Raw genomic sequence first — 17,884 nt, 5'->3', positions numbered from 1 at the left:
CCGGAGCCTCCGTTATAAGCGAGGTATCTGTTCTTTTTACATATTGTGTGTGTTATACGAGTTAACTGACAAAGCGGAGTTTTTATTAATCCGGTCTTAGCAGTTGCACGGATATAAAGAAAATCACTAGGGGGCTTGGTCATATTTGAACCACAGCTACACCTCTTGATCGGTTTTGAAACCACGAAGGGATATCACTAGGGGGCTTGGTGGTTATTACACCATAGCTACACCTCTTGATAGGCATTTAGGCCACAAAAGAAAAATATGTGGAGCCAAAGAGAGTGTTGCACAAAGCACAGACTCAAACATGGGCACACACTGAGCACAGCTCACAAAGTTACTTGGGGGCTCTTTTTGCAAAGCAACAAATAGTTTGAAAGGACCCTTGTAATTGGCTATCAAGCCACGGCTTGGAAGCCTGGTGTATTCACCTAAAAACCTGGGTTAACCTGCCTTCATCAAGTAAGCCACTCCTGTCCAGGTAATCCTGGTATGACCCATCGAACGTTTGACATGTCAATCTTTTATAGACCCTGAACTTGTCAAAGTTAAAACGATGATTGGTTAATTGGAGGCCCATCTTAAAAGGCTTTGTTAAATGGTTTAACTCAGATGCCTGGCAGCCCATGAAAAGCCTCGATTTGGAGCCTGTTAGCTCGTAAAAAGCCTTGCATATTTTCCTTTTTTGAGTTTTATTTATTGAAGTTCATAAGTATTTTTTGATAAACCGGCGTCCTTGGCCCGGCTTGCTTTTCAACTACAAGTTGTTGGCACATGATCAATTACAAACCGGTGTTTATTGACCCGGTCTGGTTTGACTAAATCACCCGTGTTATAAAGAAAACCCGGTAGTTATCCCGGTCTGGTTTGATATATAGACCGGCATTGCAAGGATGGGGTTATCAACGTTCCGGATTGGTATTAACACCTTTGCCGTATACACCGTTGGTCAACCAATGAGGTATGTTATGTATATTGCTTTTTGTACAAACACTTCGATTATTTCATCTATGTCTTATACACTTCCTGGACATTATGACCCGTCTAGCGGTAAACCGCTAGCTACTTTTGAGTTGTTGTACCCAGGAACACAATTCATCATGGGTTATGTATAAATATATCTCAAAAGGTGGCAAAAGTCGTCATGAGGCATTACAAAACATGCTCGATGGCATGGCAAATAACGGAGTTTTGGCTAAGCTTTCAAAGCGGCTCCAGTGGCATAATTGTTTTTCACAAAGTCGGCACATAGTAGCCAGTAAACCGGCGACCGGTTTAAGACGCTTCGTCTGGACGGTTTGATGGTTGAGGGTCAATTGGTGTGGGCACTTCTTCATCCCTCCCTAGACGCTGGAAATCAACCTCGACCAATCGATTCCAGTTAAAGCTTGAAATACTACTTCCTCATGGATAAGATTGGAGGGGTTGATATCAGGGGCATAAGTGTGCTTACGAATCAGAGGCACAAGTTCTTCAACTCCATGGATGTCGGCTGGTTGTCTTTTCTCTTCAGCATCATAAACCGGTTGAAAATGGGACAAGTCTGTATCATCGGCCAGTTTGCTGGCCACTGGCCGCATCTGTTTGGTCAGCCGCCGGAGGTCATCGTTATCAAAGTTTGAACCGTCTTCCTTCACACCTGGATATCCTTTAATGATATCATCCGCTTCAAGGTCTGGAATACAGGCTTTGGCTCGAATAAGTGCGGTTAAAGCTCCGGACCTGGCAGCTGCCCTCTTCAATTCGGCAATACGGGCTGGTAACATGGCCAACTTCTCAAGTGTTTCTTTAATCAAAGTTGGGGCCGGTTTGTTGTAAGCTGCCGTGCAAATAGCCCGCTGCGACCCAGAGTACGGCTGTTCAACCAACGTATATGCCGCTTTGAGCTTCATGCGCATATCTGTACCAAGATGAGCAATCCGGGTGCCTGTCACGGTTTAACATTAGCATTCTGGTCAAAGATAAGGTTCAACAAGTTATACCAAATATATAAAGGACACACTTACCAAAGATTGCAGAAGTCATGGCATTAATTTGCCTTTTCAAACCAGCCAGTTCCTCCGCAACCGGTTTCAAGGCAGCCTTGGCGTCTTCGGCACTCTTTATTAAACCGGATTTCTCGATCTCCCATTCAGCACGGTCTTTGTTGAAAGATTCTTTGAGTTTTTCCATGGCGGCTAGGGCTTTCGTCAGCTCCTCTTTGGTTTTCGTGGCTTCTTCTTGTTGGGACTTCACATTGTTTTGCAAATCAATGTTTCGGGCCTCTTTATTCCTCAGATCAGACTGCAAACATTGAAGATATATCAAATGACAGGATACGTACATATTTTAAGTACAAATCGCATAACAGGCTATGCACTTCGTACTTGGGGGCTAATGCCTATTTGCTCTAAATTGCTACGGTTTATACAAGTCTCCAGAACAATGTAAACATTATCCTTGACACTTGGGGGCTAATGTATGTTGATTCAAAAACGGATGCATGGATTAAAACCCGGATTAACTTGCTAGAGTTAAACCGGCCTTTGGGGGATACGCGGCAGAAAGCTATCTATTTGCTAAAGGGTAAATCTGGTTCTTCTCAGTGGCTTAAAGTGCTATGAAGACCCGGGTTATGATTCACATTATAACCCGGCCCTTGGGGGCTATTTGGGCTAGCATTTCCAGACTATGAATTAAGATACAAAGGAGGAAGAAAATACCTCATATTGCCCCTTCATCAAATTTACCAAACCGGCTTCATAATCCCGGTTTGCGTGCAAGCGATTAAAAAAGGCAGAGTGAAGCTCCTCCGCGTTAAGATGAGCATAACTTGCCAAATCACTACTCCATTTGCCTTTTTCTCTAGCAGCCTGCTCTTCTTTGGCACTATGTTGAGCCAAAACTACAGGATGGCCAGGAGAGCTATGGCCTATTCCAGTAATAATAACGTCATCACCTTGGCCTTCAGGGTTTTTGGTTGATGATATTGGAATTTCAGCATCTTTCACCGGACTAGCCTGGTTTGGTTCTGCCGGTTCAGTATCGGGCGCGGCAGGCTCAGCGTCTGTTGGCTCATTAGTATTTTGGCCTTCAAGGGGCGGGTCATCAGAAGTAGCTTCAGGATGAGGGCCTTCCGGTTCATAAGTTTGTTTTGGTTCACCTCTTGGTTCTTCTTCTTCGGCGGCCGGGTCTTCGGGCGGATTGGTGACCCGAGCTTTCTTGCTGGGTCTGGCTTTGGCCCTGCAAACAGAATAAAAGAGGATTAACATCTTATTCAAAGGATTTATGACGCATTGAAAGGAAAGGTTTTTACAGCTTACCCAGCCACAGTTTTCAAAGGGGGGAGTTGAGTTGCTGTCGATTCACCAGAAGATGAAGGAGGTGTCACCTGATAATTTGAATCGGATGGATTAAGAGGCTGTCTGAAATAACCTGCCTTGGGGTAAGAATGGTCAGAAGTAGGAGAGACCTCAGACCGGCGCTTTCGAACCGGGGTATCAGGTAAAACGGCTGAAGTGACTTGCTGGCCACTGTGCCGGGTTGTCCGGCGAGCTCCATGCTGCCGAGTCTTCAAAATAAATGTTGGATCCAAGTGAGCAAGAGGATGAGAAAAGCTTACTTTCCGGACTGCTTGGCGAGTTTTTTGTGTTGGCATAGAGTTTGAACCAGAGGAAAGGGTAATTACCTCTACATCATCAGCCTGACTAGCTTCTGCGTCCTCCCGAGGAAGATCATTGTTAATGAGATGCATGAAAAGAGAGCCAAGTGAGTCAAGTTCTACCTCAACTTCTGCATCATCAGTGTCATCATCAAGCTCCATGTTGATCCGGTCAGCCGTTTTCCGTTTTGACGTCCGTTTTACGGCTTTGGTTTTGGGGCGGGATAGCTTGACCACTTTATCCCTAGTCGGCTTTGCCGCTTTTTCTACGGTTTTTCGTTTCCAGAAGGGGTCATCATCCTACATACACAGAAGGAGGATTACAGGTTGTATAAGCTAAAAATATTAGAGATAAAAAGGAAGTATAATGCTTACAGCAGGCGGTTTGTTCTTGGCATAGAAGGGACTCAGATCGGTTTGACTACAGATCAGTTCCGATTCATTCAGAATCTTCTTTACACCTTCAGTGACTTCTTCCTCAGATAATTGAAGGTTGCAATGGCGTTAAGGGTCGTCAACCTCACCGGTATACTCACACATTAAACCGGAACGCCGGCTTAGTGGCAAGATACTCCAGGATATCCAACAGCGCACAAAGTCCACGCCTGTTAAACCGTTCGCCATAAAGGCCCGGAGTTTGGCGAGTTGAGGGGCATATTTCGCCCTTTCTGAAGAGCTCAGGCGTTGTGGCATTGGATGGGCGTTGGATAATCTGTGATCACGAAAGTCGGGGAGGGGGTTTTCATCTTCAGGGGATGTATCTCTGCAATAAAACCAAGTTTGGTTCCATTCCTTTGGAAGGTTGTGCAATTTGGCATGAGGAAATTCAACCTCTTTCTGCTTTTGAATTGAGACACCCCCAAGTTCAGTGTTAGGGCCATTTACAAATTCTGTGCGCCGGTTTAAATGAAAGAAGTCCCGAAACAGCTCGGCGGTTGGTTCTTCTTGTAAATATACTTCACAGAAGACATGGAAGTTGCATAAATTGGAGACCGAGTTGGGACCAATATCTTGAGGATGAAGTTGGAAGCTGGCAAGTACATCTCGGTAAAACTTTGACCCTGGCGGTTTAAAGCCACAGCTTATGTGGTCAACAAAGACAACCACCTCACCCTGCCTTGGGGTTGGAGGATTTTCTATTCCTGGAACTCGCCATTTGATTTCAGTTTTCTTAGCCAAAGTGCCAATGCTGACCATATCATTCAATTGTTCCTCTTTGACCCGGGAATGAGCCCAGTTGCAAGCGGTGAATTGCTTGGCCATAATGGAACAAACGAGCTGGAAACAAAAGGCCGGTTTATAAATCACACAGGATAACATACAAGATGCAAGGGAGTAAAATATGCCCTGATAGGGGACATGGCATAAACCGGAGATCAATGCAATAATGCATAAAAGGTAGTACCACGACAGGGGTACTCAGACACTGTTAAGCCGGAATATAATTATGGAGGTAAAAGGCTCTTCCGGTTTATCAGAGGGCTAATGGTATAGATTGCTTATACAAAATTAAATCGCCTATGATGGTGTGAGGAGAAACAGATTTCACAGAGGTATGCGAAATTTTCGGATCTAAGATAAGACAGAAAAGTAAAAATAATTGGATCTAGAAAGGGTGAAGAACCGAAGCAACTTATGAAGGACTAGATCAGTTCTTTGCGCATAAGGGTTGTGGTGATAACAGAAGATTAGCTACGACAAGGAGTACGTCAGGTACGAAGTGTTCACCTAAAGGCCAAGGAAGAACAACACTAAAAGCTCTGATGAACCTCAAGAACAGCGAAGAGCGAGGAAACCCTAATGGATCTAGGAAAGAAGGGGGAAATGACTTACTGCGACCGCGGAAGCAGCGGAAGGGCGCTGAGGAACTCTGGTGCGAACAGGTTGATGCAGCGGCCAACGGCGAAGCAGAGGCGAGGTTCGAAGATGGCAGCGGCGCTCGAGTGTGGGGTCGTCGAGAGGAAGAAGAAGAGATGAATGGGTAGCGGAAAGAAAAGAAAGGGGTCCTCTGCCCCTATTTATAAGGCAAAGTGATAAAACGGCAAGTGCGAGAATCGAGGAGCCCAAAAATGGATAAATTAATAAAAGTGTCGCCTCGGTGACTGAATACACATTAAATGAAGGTAATCGTCGACATCAACGGATAGATGACGTCAGGGCGGTTTATCATAATCTGGGAGTATGACGTCACGGCGGTTTACAAGATCAAGGTGAAGATATGAGGGAAGAATTTTTCTAAGTGTAGAAGATTGACATGAACAAGTTCAAACCAATCTGGGGCCTAATGTTGGGGATATTACTACTGGAGGTAAACCGGCCTTATGTAGCTGGGTTAACTCCTTAAAGATTAGAAGCCCATGAAGATGCAAGGATGATGGTGCTTCACAAAGGCCCAAGGCCCAAAGGCGGGTTAAAGCCTATAAATGTAAACCGACCTAGTCATGTAACTTGTATTATAAGATAGGAAGGATAGAGACCGAACCGGATACGTTTATGATCCGGCTTCGGGACTCTGTAGCCCGGCGGACGTCAACCTATGTATATAAAGGGACGACCCGGCCGCAGTTTAGGAACAGACAACAACTCGAGAGCCAGACAAAGCGGATTCGCTCCCTGACCTTCGAAACCCTAGCAATACCAATCACAACTAGACGTAGGCTTTTACCTTCCTTGAAGGGGCCGAACTAGTATAAAATCCCCGTGTCCTCTTGTCCGGTTTAACCCGTTTGAGCTAACCCGTAGCGATGGCTCCACGACTAAGTCCTTTTACAAGGACATCTGCCGTGACAAACCCAAGACAGCAACCGAGATGTAGGAGATTGAGGAGCAATGCAGGATGAAGAGGATGGGAGATTCCACAAGGAGTTGACTGTAGTTTTCCTTTTCTTTTTAGAATTTCTTGTAATATTGATGTCTGATTAATTTCGGTTGAATTTAACTAACAACAGTGAACTTAACAATTACCAAATCTAACATTGAGGAACTCACAATTACCAACCCAGTAACTACGAGTCGGTCAAGTCAAACCAACCGGTCCGGTTAACCCGACGACCGGTGATAGATCGACCTCCTCCTCCCCTCTCCCTCTCCCCCACTAGTCCGTCCCACTCTCCTCCGCGGCCATGGATCCGGCCCCCGATCCGCCCGCCGCCGACGAGGCCCTGGCGGCGCTGTCCCTCCGCGGCGCCGACCTGCCGGCGGACTTCGCCTCCGCCGGCGGCGGCCACGAGATCGCCGAGGAGGAGGACGAGGACGACGAGGGGTACGTGACGGCCGCGTCCAGGGGCGGGAGCAGCACGGCCGCGTCCCGGCGGAGGGAGGAGTTCGAGGGGCTCGAGGAGGAGGAGGAGGACGCCTACGGCGACGCCGGCCCGCCCAGCCCCAGCAGCAGCGGCTACGCCGGCGAGCGGGGCAGCAGCGTCGCCTCCAGCGCCGGCGCCGGCGGCGGCATCGAGGAGGCCGAGCCCGACCCCGCCCCACCCCTCGCCCCCGGCGCCGAGGACTGGGCCCGCGGCAAGAAGCACGCCGACGAGGTCAGCCCGGCTCGCTCCCTTCTCCTCTTCTTGTTTCTTGAGCTACTTCAATCATCTAATCATGGATTAGTCTTCCCTCAATACATATCCATGCTCACTCGTGAATGTATTTATGGATCTAAAAACTACCAAACCTGCAGTACCTAATTTCCAAACTTCCGTTTTCTACTACCTTTTCGGTGACCTTGGTGGCATTCAAGCCAAGTTTGCACGCGCCGCAGTAGCTGCTACTGCTGGAGGTGTAGGTGTTTGTGTGATCTCAGCCTGAATGTGTTTCATCCATGATGTTCCAGGATGATGGTTCAGCTTCATGGAGGAAGAGAAAGAAGCATTTCTTCATTCTGAGCAACTCCGGCAAGCCGATATACTCTAGGTAAATTCACTTAAGAAAGAGGAACTCATGATAGAGTTTATCAGGAATTGCTGCACTTTCTCAGGTAGAACCATAACATCACATTTCCTTCGTCTGGTTCAACTTCTAGGTATGGAGATGAGCACAGGTTAGCTGGGTTTTCTGCTACACTGCAAGCGATTGTTTCTTTTGTGGAGAACAGGTATGCTTTTCCGCCTTTCCTGATTGCAATGATTAGTGTCCTTAACCCTTTCCTGTGGCTGTACTGAATTTTCTTGGTGTTGTTTCTTCTTATCCAGTGGTGATCATATCAAATTTGTGAGAGCTGGAAAACATCAGGTCAGATGGCCTTCCATGTCCAAAATTTACTCTGTTCTTGTAATCTTACTTCAGGATAATGCATCATGCGCCTGAACAATCAGACACCACTAACATGGGCAGTTCACTGGAAATCCCTTTGATGTATTCTAAGTTGATTTTACGCTGTTCTTTCAGATAGTTTTCCTTGTCAAAGGTCCCATATATTTAGTTTGTATAAGTTGCACTGAAGAGACGTTTGAAGGATTGAGGGGCCAACTAGAGCTCATGTATGGTCAGGTGCTTCCACTGTTGCATTCATCTTAACACATTTGAATTTCTTGCATTTTTATTGTAATTATTATACAGTCTTGCGTTTCCATTCTTATGCTGATTTCTGTCTGAAAACACAAATTTGCAGATGTTGCTTATATTGACAAAGTCGGTCAATAGGTGCTTTGAGAAGAATCCTAAATTTGACATGGCACCACTTCTAGGTGGCACAGATGCGGTTTTCCTATGTCTTATACGCGCATTCAGCTGGTTAGCTTGTTTCCTTTTTCTTTCTATGGATTCCCATCTTAATACATTTTGGACTTTAGTGTTTAGTTGAAATCTTATTGAACCATTCTACAGGAATCCTGCTACATTTCTTCATGCATACACATGCCTTCCCCTTGCCCAATCAACAAGACAGGCTGCTAGCGCAGTTTTGCAGGACATTGCTGATTCGGGAGTTCTGTTTGCACTGTTGATGTGTGATCACAAGGTTTGTCCAATTTGCTGCCATGACTTCCATTTTCATACTAACCCCATTTGACATTTTTCATCTTACTGTACTGAAGTCATGCTTATTTTGTAAGATGTAACATTTTTCATATTATAGTTACTTCTGAAAACTCTTTAGGTGCCACTTGCACTTTCCAGAGCTTCATATAACATGGGTATAAAACTTTATTGTCAGTCTGTTAGTCAGTTACGTCTTTTACCATATGTCCATATCCAAAGTGGGATTCCACATTTCTGAGAACTTCTGTAGAAATCTTTTTTTAGAGTTAATGGCCTTCCGCGAATAGTCTACGGGTTTTTGTGCTCTGTAGCTTGCCAAAGGGTGCCAGTACCATTTAAGGCACCAAACTTTATCCATATCAAATATTCCACTTGTGGTTGCTAGTGTTTGGAGACATTTAACGCAAATCATTTATTTTCTTTAGTCCTCTATTTGTCTGTGAGAGCTACATTTTTTTGTTAATTTCAGGTTTGTCCAATTTCCTGTCAAAACTTCCATTGTGCTACTTAGTTCATTTGACTCTTTAATCAAAGTGTCCTGGAATCCTGTTTATGTGCTAAAATGTAACACATTTCTTATTATATTTACATTTTAGATTCCACTTGACCTTTCTAAAGGTTCATACAACAGTATCATAAATCTTACTTTGTCGTCAGTCAATTAGTTATGTCTTCCACCATATCCAAGTTGATATGCCACATTTCTTCGAATTCTGTAGAAATATTGCCATTTTTATTCTTTGGTATCAGATGTTTTCGATCTCTTCAGTAGACTCAACGACTTCTGTGTTCTGTAGCTTGACGAACGGTACCAATACCAATATGGATTGCTCTCATGCTAATGTTAGTTATTATGTGCTTCTAGTTCTAGCCAATTTTGCGTCTGCCATCCCATCACGAGAAACAGAACTTTGGCCATTGCCAAATATTACACTTATGATTGCAACTTTGCAAGTCTATGGAGATGGATACATAAATCTTATATTTTTGTTAGTCCTCTGTGTTCATGTTTCTGAGAGCTATGATCTTGGTTAATTTTCAGGTTATTAGTCTTGTGGGAGCACAAAAGGCAACTTTGCATCCTGATGATATATTACTACTTGCAAATTTCATATTGTCCTCCGAATCTTTTAGGTAATCATCACATACTATCTGAAATGAAAAACCTTGACCTACAAGCATCTTACAAGATTTGTCTGTTTAACGCAGGACTTCGGAGTCTTTTTCACCCATATGCTTGCCAAGATACAATCCTATGGCCTTCCTATACGCTTATGTTCATTTTTTTGATGTGAGTAAAATAGGTGCATCTGAATATGCATGTTCACTTAAGTGTGCCGGCAATATCCTCATTATGAGAATTATGATGCATGTCTTACGACACAGATGCAGACTTGTAGAAGTTTATATGCACTGCTGATTAAATTTTATTTATTAGTTTCGGTTTGAGAAAGTCATTTTATTATATGAACTAATCTTTTCTCTATGGCAGGAAAATACTTACTTGACTCTTCTTACTCCGAGATCAGATGCCTTCTTTGATTTGAAAGATTCAAGGTGAGGTACACATTAAACTGTGTAACACTTAGTTAAAGTATCACAAGATAATGAGTGAATGCTGCCTAATATAATATGTATTGGAACTGAGACAACTACTCTTTTGTCAACGATGTCTAGGGCCCGCATTCAGGATGTTCTATTGAAATCAAATGTCCTTCTCGAAGTCCAAAGGTCTTTACATGAGAATGTTCTGCGTGTTGAAGATGTCCCCATTGATCCTACTTCTCAATCTACATCAGCTCCTGCACAGTCTTCTCAAGGCCTAAATTCCCAACCATTGTCTTCTGATGAGGCAATTGGTGGACCAGCTGGACTTTGGCATTTTATATACAAAAGTGTCTACCTTGACCAGTATGTATCGTCTGAGGTTGCCTTGCCCATAAGAAATCCCAAGCAACAAAAGAGGTATTGAATATTGATGACAGTACATTATTTACTTCTGTATTAGTGAACTGTCTTTGAGAGAATATCTGATGTGTGCAGATTGTACAAGGCTTATCAAAAGGTTTATGCTTCCATGCATGATAAAGCAACTGGTCCGCACAAAACTCAATTCAGAAGAACTGAGGATTATGGTGAGTTACACAGGCGCTCCACAACTTACTTCCTTGTGTTTAGAATTTTGATTGGATTGTTTCTGTTAGTTGATTCCCCGAGTTATACTTCTTGTTATATAATGTGTTGGTAAGCAACTATAGAAATATGCAAATCGTTCTCAGTGTATTTTGCTGCTCTGATAGCCAATTAGCCACATATGCTATTGGGATCATTTGTCTGGAAACAAAGGGATGTATAAACTGAATTTGCAGAATAATGAAGACAGATTTGATCAAGCTCCACTCATGTCCATAACTCTGATATATGTTAGTGTCTGGGGGTATATTTGAACTAGAAACTACTCCCTCCGTTCCACAATGTAGTGTGTATAGATTTTTCGAAAAGTCAAGCTTTATAAACTTTGACCAAGTTTGTAGAGAAAAATATATACATCTAGAATACCAAATACGTATTCTTAGATACATCACATGACGTGCTTTCATATTGTATATATTTGATATTGTAGATATAAATAATTTTCTCTATAAAATTGGTAAAATTTTGTGAAGTTTGACTTTTCAGAAAATTTATATGCACTACATTATGGCCATTTGATGACATCTTCAACCTTCGAGAGAGATGAAGCTATTACCTTTTATTCTAGTTGCTACATGATTCTAAGACGCACATTTTTCTCATTCACATGATGTGATTGTGCGATCTCAACTTCTGCAAGCAAAGCTATTTAACGAAGCTCTGTTCTGAAACCATGAGGCATATAGTATGCAGGGAATTAATATCTTGTATCTTTTCTGTAAGACCAGTTTTTGAATGTTTACAAATACAGGCACATGTGCAGTATGCTGTTCTATTTTATGTTGAATTGGAAACACTTAATTCAAACACCTAAAACCATTCAGTAGTACCATCCGTTCTGCTCACAGACACATACCCATACTCCCATAGGGATATGAGCTGCTAGCTGTTATGGGCACCAGATATGTCTCTACTTGCTGCAGTCGTGGTTCTGTGTCATTGATGTCCTAGGGGTTTTCTCGAATTTTACTAGCTCAAGTGTGATGCTATTTCCTATTTGCCTATGTGTGCCACAGTTACTTTGTTACATAATTTCCCTTCCGTTGCAGTTATGTTGAGCTGGATAACCCAGGATTTTGAGCTGTATGCAGCCTTCAGCCCACTGGCGGACAAGGTTGGCATCTGCCACAAACAGTTCAGCAATACTATCAATCCGTTATTTATCACCGTGTAATAACCTGTTGGATCTTACTTTGAGCACACGTATTTTGCAGACCCAAGCGATCAAGATATGCAACAGAGTATGCCAGTGGATCAGGGATTTAGAGGACAGAGTGTTCATATACGGAGAAAGCACCATTGCCTGGTGATATTTTGTCTTGTATGTAAATTCATGTACTTTTTCTTTTGCCTCTTCCGTTGAATGATTTCATGATTCATGTACTTATCATACCGACACAGGCAATACCATCACTGTTGGGGAGATGTATGAGGTTTGTCTCTGTAACATTCACAAATGTGGTCTGTTTTATTCATGATGATCATTGTTCAAGACAAGTTCAAGCCAATAATTGGTTTTCCATCTGCATCTCGTCGATGGGATCGGGTGCCATTTCTCATTTATGCGGCCTGTAACCTCCTAATTCCCCATGGAATCCAGATTTACATCATGTATATGGGTTTGAAGAAACTGTTTCTTTTCTTTTCTTCTGTATGTTCAATCAATTCAGAAAAAGTTCAGTCTACAAAGATTACAAAACTTTTCATGGTAGCTGTCACCTTGATTTCCGCCTGAGATAAGTCTGAAAATACATGAATTCCTAAGTATCGTCGACGAGTAGAAAATGAGAAGAGCCGCTACCATGGCCCCCAACCCATGGGAGCACGAGAGCCTGAAGGCGCCGATATGACGGGGCTGGGGATTGGCTGCACAGGTGGCGGGTTGCGCCACTGCGGCACTGGCCCTGCCACCAGCAGGTTCTCCAGGAGAGGCCCTGCCTCCATTACCGCCTGCAGCAGCTGCCCCCTTTGTGGCAATGGCCTCTTGGCCGCCAGCTGCTCGAGCACCGCCGCGGTCCTGTTGTCGTCGATGGCAACTGGCGCGCTCCTGATATCTATGGCGATGGCTGTGCTCCTGTCAACGGCGTCGAGCAAGGCGGCCGGCGGGGAGAAGGTTGGGACGCTGGCGCCTGAGTCGCAGCTGCTTGACGTTGTCGCGGCCAGCAGCAGGTGCTGCCGGAGCTGGTCAAGGTGCTGCTGGAGCTGGTCGCGCTCCTCGGCCGTGCGGCGCACGAGCTCCACCAGGGCGGCGATGCTCTGCTCCTTGCGGCGCACCTCCTCCTTGGCCGCCTCCAGCTCCGCCGTGGCCGCGGCCAGCCTCCGCCTCACCTCCTCCACGATCTGCATGGCATGCCACGGGGACAAAGATTAAACGAAAGGAGCAGTAATGGAAGATCACCAAAGGGCTTCAACGTCTGCTCAAGATCTACAGACGATCTCACTACAGTGTCAATCAACAACCATTAGAGAAGAAGGCGGAGAGAAGAATTAAGATGGCCGGCGAACCTCTTGGTCTGGGTAAGAAGTAGATTGGAGATCCGGCGGGAGCAGCGGCGTCGGCGGCCAGAGGGAGGCGAGGGAGGAGGCGTCCACGGCGATGGAGAAGTCGCCGAGCCCGAGCGGCAGCTCTTGGTCCATCGCCATTGATCTCTCCCTTCCTTTGGGATTAGGATGCCTGCCTTGTGGCAAAAGAAGAAGGCATGGTGAGTAATAATAAAAAGGAAGCCGTAGAGGGAGATGGATAGGAAGGGAGGACAGATGGTGTACAGCCAGCGCCACGAGTCAATGTGGTTTTTCCTCCCTTCCATACACGGCGGCCGTGTTTCCATTCCCGAATGGAAACATTTGGAATGTGCCATCACGCCTTCCTATTATCTCCTCTATAGACGAGAAACACGAGATATAGCAGTAAAATAAATTGCATTACATTACAGTAAAAATGGAATGAGATTATGAGAAGATGCTGGTTGGCTGGCGGAAGGAAGAAAGGACCGTCCTCGCCGTTACTCTTTCCGTCTTCCCTTTTGCCCTTTTCACCTTTGTGTCTCCTTCCTTTCCTCGTGTTGGGCCCTCCCACGACCACGAGGTATCAGCCCGTCCGGCCCCTTCATTTCCTCCATTTCCATCAAAAGACTTCCTTCCCGTCAATGCCACTGAAGAGTCCGATTGGACTATAATAGGATTGTTGCAGTGTTGGACCGCCAATGTCATACATTGCATGATACCATGCAATTATGCTTCAAATGCACCATTGCAGTTAAATAAATATCGTTATGCAGCAAAAATGATGCTTCCATCGTGCCTCCTCGGAACCATGCCGGCCGCCGCTGTTCCATCCGATGGCGGGACAGCCGAATTAGGAGGCGGGGATCCGGTGATTGATTATTCTTTCACTGGGAAGTGGCGTTTCTTTCGATGGCGAAGCGTCTATGGTGACTTGGTCAATCTCAGAACCTGTCAGCTCAGCCTTTCATCAGAGGTGCTCATAAAGACAAGGTATGTGTGTATGCATTCATAGGGATGAGTATACACCATTCTGGCTGTGTTTAAAAAAAAATTAGACCAAGTAGTACGTGCTATGTGGTGACAGCATGCACGCAGCAGCAGTAGCTACTTCCTGCCCTGGCTAATTGCCTTTTTTTTGCCAGGGCCTAGCTAATTACTTTTGTCAAAGTTTTTTTTAACATCAGTACAGACACAAGCGAGCATATACACGCGCATATACTCACCCTTATGAACGCACACACGTACACCCTATCCCTACGAGCACCTCCGAAAGACTGAGCTGACATATCATCTTGAGATTTACGAAGTCACCGTAGGCGCCTCGTCGTCGACGGAAATGTCTCCTCCCTTCCACTGAATACGCATGGCTGTTTTACTACGGTTGATGTGATTTTTGTTCTCCCTCTAACGAAATGTAGCGTGTACTGATGCATGCATGTGTTTTGTTCGTGTGTACGTGGCATATGCATGCATTGATTTTCTCAGAAAAAAGGAATGCACAGGTCAGGGTGGTTGCGGTGCGACCCGGATGCGTTACGTCGGGCCCACCTGTCACTGTCAAATCCCCGCAACGCACGCGCCCGGCGGCGAATTGCTCCAAAGTCAGGGTTGACTGTCCCGCATGCATGCGTCCTGTGCGTACGTGCAAACCACGTACTCTCTCCTTTGACCGTCCCGCACGCGTACGTGCGTTAGGCCCGACCACGTACGTACCGACGTACCGCCGCGCTACATACACACCGGACGTGGGTCGTGCCCTGGAGCAAACTTTGCGTGCTGCCGCGCGGCTTGCCGGCCGTCCGTCACGCCGTCAACCGACACAAAACTACCCAATGCAGTACGCACGAACTGATCAAAAAGTTACGCGAATACAGTACAAAACAAGAACGGAGACGCCGCAAGTTGTGTATAGGTACGCACGAACAGACGGTGCAGCACACCAACTTCTCCCAAAGAGGCTTTGTCAAGCTCGAAGAAGTGAATGCCAGTCTCAATATGTCTCGTCTGCCGATGTTGCACCGGATTGACTGTTATGTAAACAGCAGAGACCCTGCGACAAACCGACGACGGGCTGATGAAGCTCCTGCAACAACTGACAACTAAGATAGTATCAAATGTCCCCTAGAAAAACACAAAAACCGGTGGTAGAACGTCCAGTGTCGGGGCATCAGAATACGCTAGGAGTGTGGAAGGTGAGGATGGGTAAATGTGTAGCCCAAGATCCACAGTGCCCTTAAGGTAGCTAAGGATGAGTTTGACAAGATCCACACTGTGGAAGGTGAGAGGAACGCGGAGCGTGCATGAGCAAGGTATTGGTTATACTACAACAAACAGTACAACACGTACGGTAGAGAAACAGAGGCACTTTCTACAAGGCAATAAAAAAGTGCCTTAGATTACCTCCCTTTCTACAAGGTATTTTTAGTTAACCCCCTGTTGTAACAAATATGGCCTGTGAGGCCTTCCACTCGGGCGGCCAGATGGACACGTACACTATACAAATAAACTTCCTTTTTTTTGCGCGGGGGGGGGGGGGGGGGGGTGGGGTGGGCAAATAAACTTCCTTGACAACTACTTCCTCCGTTCCGAATTACTTGTCTTGGATTTGTCTAGATACGGATGTATCTAAACTCATTTTAGTGCTAGATACCTTCGTTCCAAATTACTTGTCTTGGATTTGTCTAGATACGGATGTATCTAGACTCATTTTAGTGCTAGATACCTCCGTTCCGAATTACTTGTCTTGAATTTGTCTAGATACGGATGTATCTAGACTCATTTTAGTATTAGATACCTCCGTATCTAGACAAATCTAAGACAAGTAATTCGGAATGGAGGGAGTAAGTGGGAACCGATGGTATTGCTTGTTGGCAAAGTCGTCTTCAGGTAAACCCGACGTCCCTAGTTCGAGTCATGCTGCTCGTTTTTTGTTTTTAATTACGCGAGTCACTCCTAGTTCGAGTAGCCATTTATGTAGTCCCATACCGATCGACTACCGAGGTAAACTTTGACTGGTTTAAAAGAGGAGCCGCATATTTTGTTATAAAAATTCCTAAGCGGTAACAGTTTGTGGAGTTGATTTTTTTTTTGAGACAAATTTGTTTGTGGAGTTGATGAACTGTGCTGTTTGTGATTGATTGATGATTGATGATGATGGGCCTTGGGCCCGACGGATCTATAGTGGCCAGAGAATACCATAGCATACGAGAGCTAGCTAGCTCTTTTTTTCAAGTGGGGACTTTACGCAGCGTTTACCGGAAACGCCCGCAAAGCGCCGGAGCTTTGGAGGCGCTTTCAAAATGCCGCAGAACGCCAGACCTATGGAGAAACGCCACAAAAGATATACGAAGGCGTTTTAGCAAAATCGGTTTTGCTAATGAATTTTTGGATAACTAATTTATACAGAAACACGTTTGGGTTTGGAAAGGATAAAACTGGCTTGTACATTTCCTTATTTGGGTAGGAGGATACCGATTCACTTCTCCTCCACTTGCCTTCTCTCTCTTACTTTCCCCAATTTTGGCCATTGATGACGACTTCCCAAAAGCTTTGACTCCAGCCGCTCCAGCCTGTGATTCCTCTTCCGTCGTTCGTCCTCACCGCCAGACACCGGCGCCCTCCTCCCGTCGGGACGGCCTCGACGACTCCGCGCGCGGAGGCTTTCCCTGGTCGCCTAGGCCGACTCTGGTCGTCCCGGTACAGGCTTTGCTCGGCGAGATCTGCTCCTCGAGCTCATCCCGTAGGTCCGCCGCCCCTGGGCGACCTCCCTCATCGGCCCTGCACAGGCTTTGCTCGGGGAGAGGTTCTTCTCGAGCTCATCCCAGATGTACGCCGCCCCTTGATGCTGGCCGTCCAGCAGCGTCCGTACATGGAAGTTCAGATCTCAAAAGAGTGCTGGACGCCGCCCACCCTGATAGCGGCCATGTCGGGGCTGGAGGTCAAGCGTGAGGACTATGATTCGGCGGAGCAGGTAAACATTTCTTCTTTGTTTGCATTTCAAGGTCGAATTATTTGAGCTGGGAGCCATTTTTCTTATCGAATGACAAATTTATTGCACATAGTTGTACATAAAATAATTTAGCATTACTATCATCTTATAATACAGAACGGGAAGTTTTGGAACCTATAAATTGATGAAAAATTGTAACAATTATTATTGTAATGAATCTATAAATAAAATTTAAAAAATAATATTGTAATGCTCAATCATCTTCTGGTTGTTGAGCGGAACGCTGTTGATGATTACTCCACAACTGTCGAGCAATGCCTGCACGAACTCTCTCACCAGCAGCTCGTTCATCTTCTCTTGCTTGCCCTCTAACTTGCTGATCACCATGGTCAACATGTTGTTGTGCTTCCCCATGCTCATAAAGCTCGAACAACTCATCATGATGATTAACCTTCCGGATGAAGTTGTGGATAATACAACAAGCCATAACAATTTTGACTTGTGTTTTATATGGATAAGGAATTCCTCCTTTCCTACTTAAAATTGGAAAGCGAGCTTTTAGAACACCAAAAGTTCGCTCAACAACATTTCGTAGTTGTGTGTGCAGATGATTGAACATATCT

At 45.2% G+C, this 17,884-nt stretch overlaps 2 protein-coding genes across 3 annotated transcripts; one reads left to right on the top strand and one right to left on the bottom strand.

The window, feature by feature from the left end:
* Positions 1-6,688: 6,688 nt before the first annotated feature.
* LOC125546403 (vacuolar fusion protein MON1 homolog) lies at positions 6,689-12,304 on the top strand. Of its 2 annotated transcripts, XM_048710661.1 has the most exons (15): positions 6,689-7,176; positions 7,470-7,549; positions 7,659-7,730; positions 7,828-7,867; positions 8,024-8,125; positions 8,247-8,368; positions 8,462-8,594; positions 9,657-9,748; positions 9,824-9,905; positions 10,107-10,171; positions 10,292-10,579; positions 10,658-10,749; positions 11,857-11,921; positions 12,022-12,113; positions 12,209-12,304. In XM_048710661.1, the coding sequence occupies exons 1-15, from the start codon at positions 6,766-6,768 to the stop codon at positions 12,237-12,239; spliced, it is 1,767 nt and encodes a 588-aa protein (XP_048566618.1). In that variant the 5' UTR covers positions 6,689-6,765; the 3' UTR covers positions 12,240-12,304. The 2 variants fall into 2 exon arrangements, with proteins under 2 accessions (XP_048566618.1, XP_048566619.1); XM_048710662.1 differs by having other exon boundaries at positions 6,690-7,176; positions 12,022-12,304.
* Positions 12,305-12,595: 291 nt separating this feature from the next.
* LOC125546404 lies at positions 12,596-13,813 on the bottom strand. The gene is made up of 2 exons (XM_048710663.1): positions 13,313-13,813; positions 12,596-13,147 (listed from the first exon to the last, which is right to left on the bottom strand). Exons 1-2 carry the CDS (start codon positions 13,448-13,450, stop codon positions 12,605-12,607), a joined length of 681 nt encoding a protein of 226 aa, XP_048566620.1. The 5' UTR covers positions 13,451-13,813; the 3' UTR covers positions 12,596-12,604.
* Positions 13,814-17,884: the final 4,071 nt, after the last annotated feature.

This window comes from Triticum urartu, chromosome 3 (genome assembly GCF_003073215.2).
Source record: "Triticum urartu cultivar G1812 chromosome 3, Tu2.1, whole genome shotgun sequence".
Taxonomy (NCBI): Eukaryota; Viridiplantae; Streptophyta; class Magnoliopsida; order Poales; family Poaceae; genus Triticum; species Triticum urartu.
This window is presented reverse-complemented; position numbering and strand designations above follow the sequence as displayed.

Bases quoted from the DNA above. Each gene is read 5' to 3' on its own strand.
- LOC125546403 (XM_048710661.1), top strand. From the start codon at position 6,766: ATGGATCCGGCCCCCGATCCGCCCGCCGCCGACGAGGCCCTGGCGGCG. The intron at 7,550-7,658 runs GTAAATTCACTT...TTCAACTTCTAG, and splicing joins GGCAAGCCGATATACTCTAG to GTATGGAGATGAGCACAGGT. The intron at 8,126-8,246 runs GTGCTTCCACTG...ACAAATTTGCAG, and splicing joins TAGAGCTCATGTATGGTCAG to ATGTTGCTTATATTGACAAA.
- LOC125546404 (XM_048710663.1), bottom strand. From the start codon at position 13,450: ATGGCGATGGACCAAGAGCTGCCGCTCGGGCTCGGCGACTTCTCCATC. The intron at 13,148-13,312 runs GTTCGCCGGCCA...CATGCCATGCAG, and splicing joins CTTCTTACCCAGACCAAGAG to ATCGTGGAGGAGGTGAGGCG.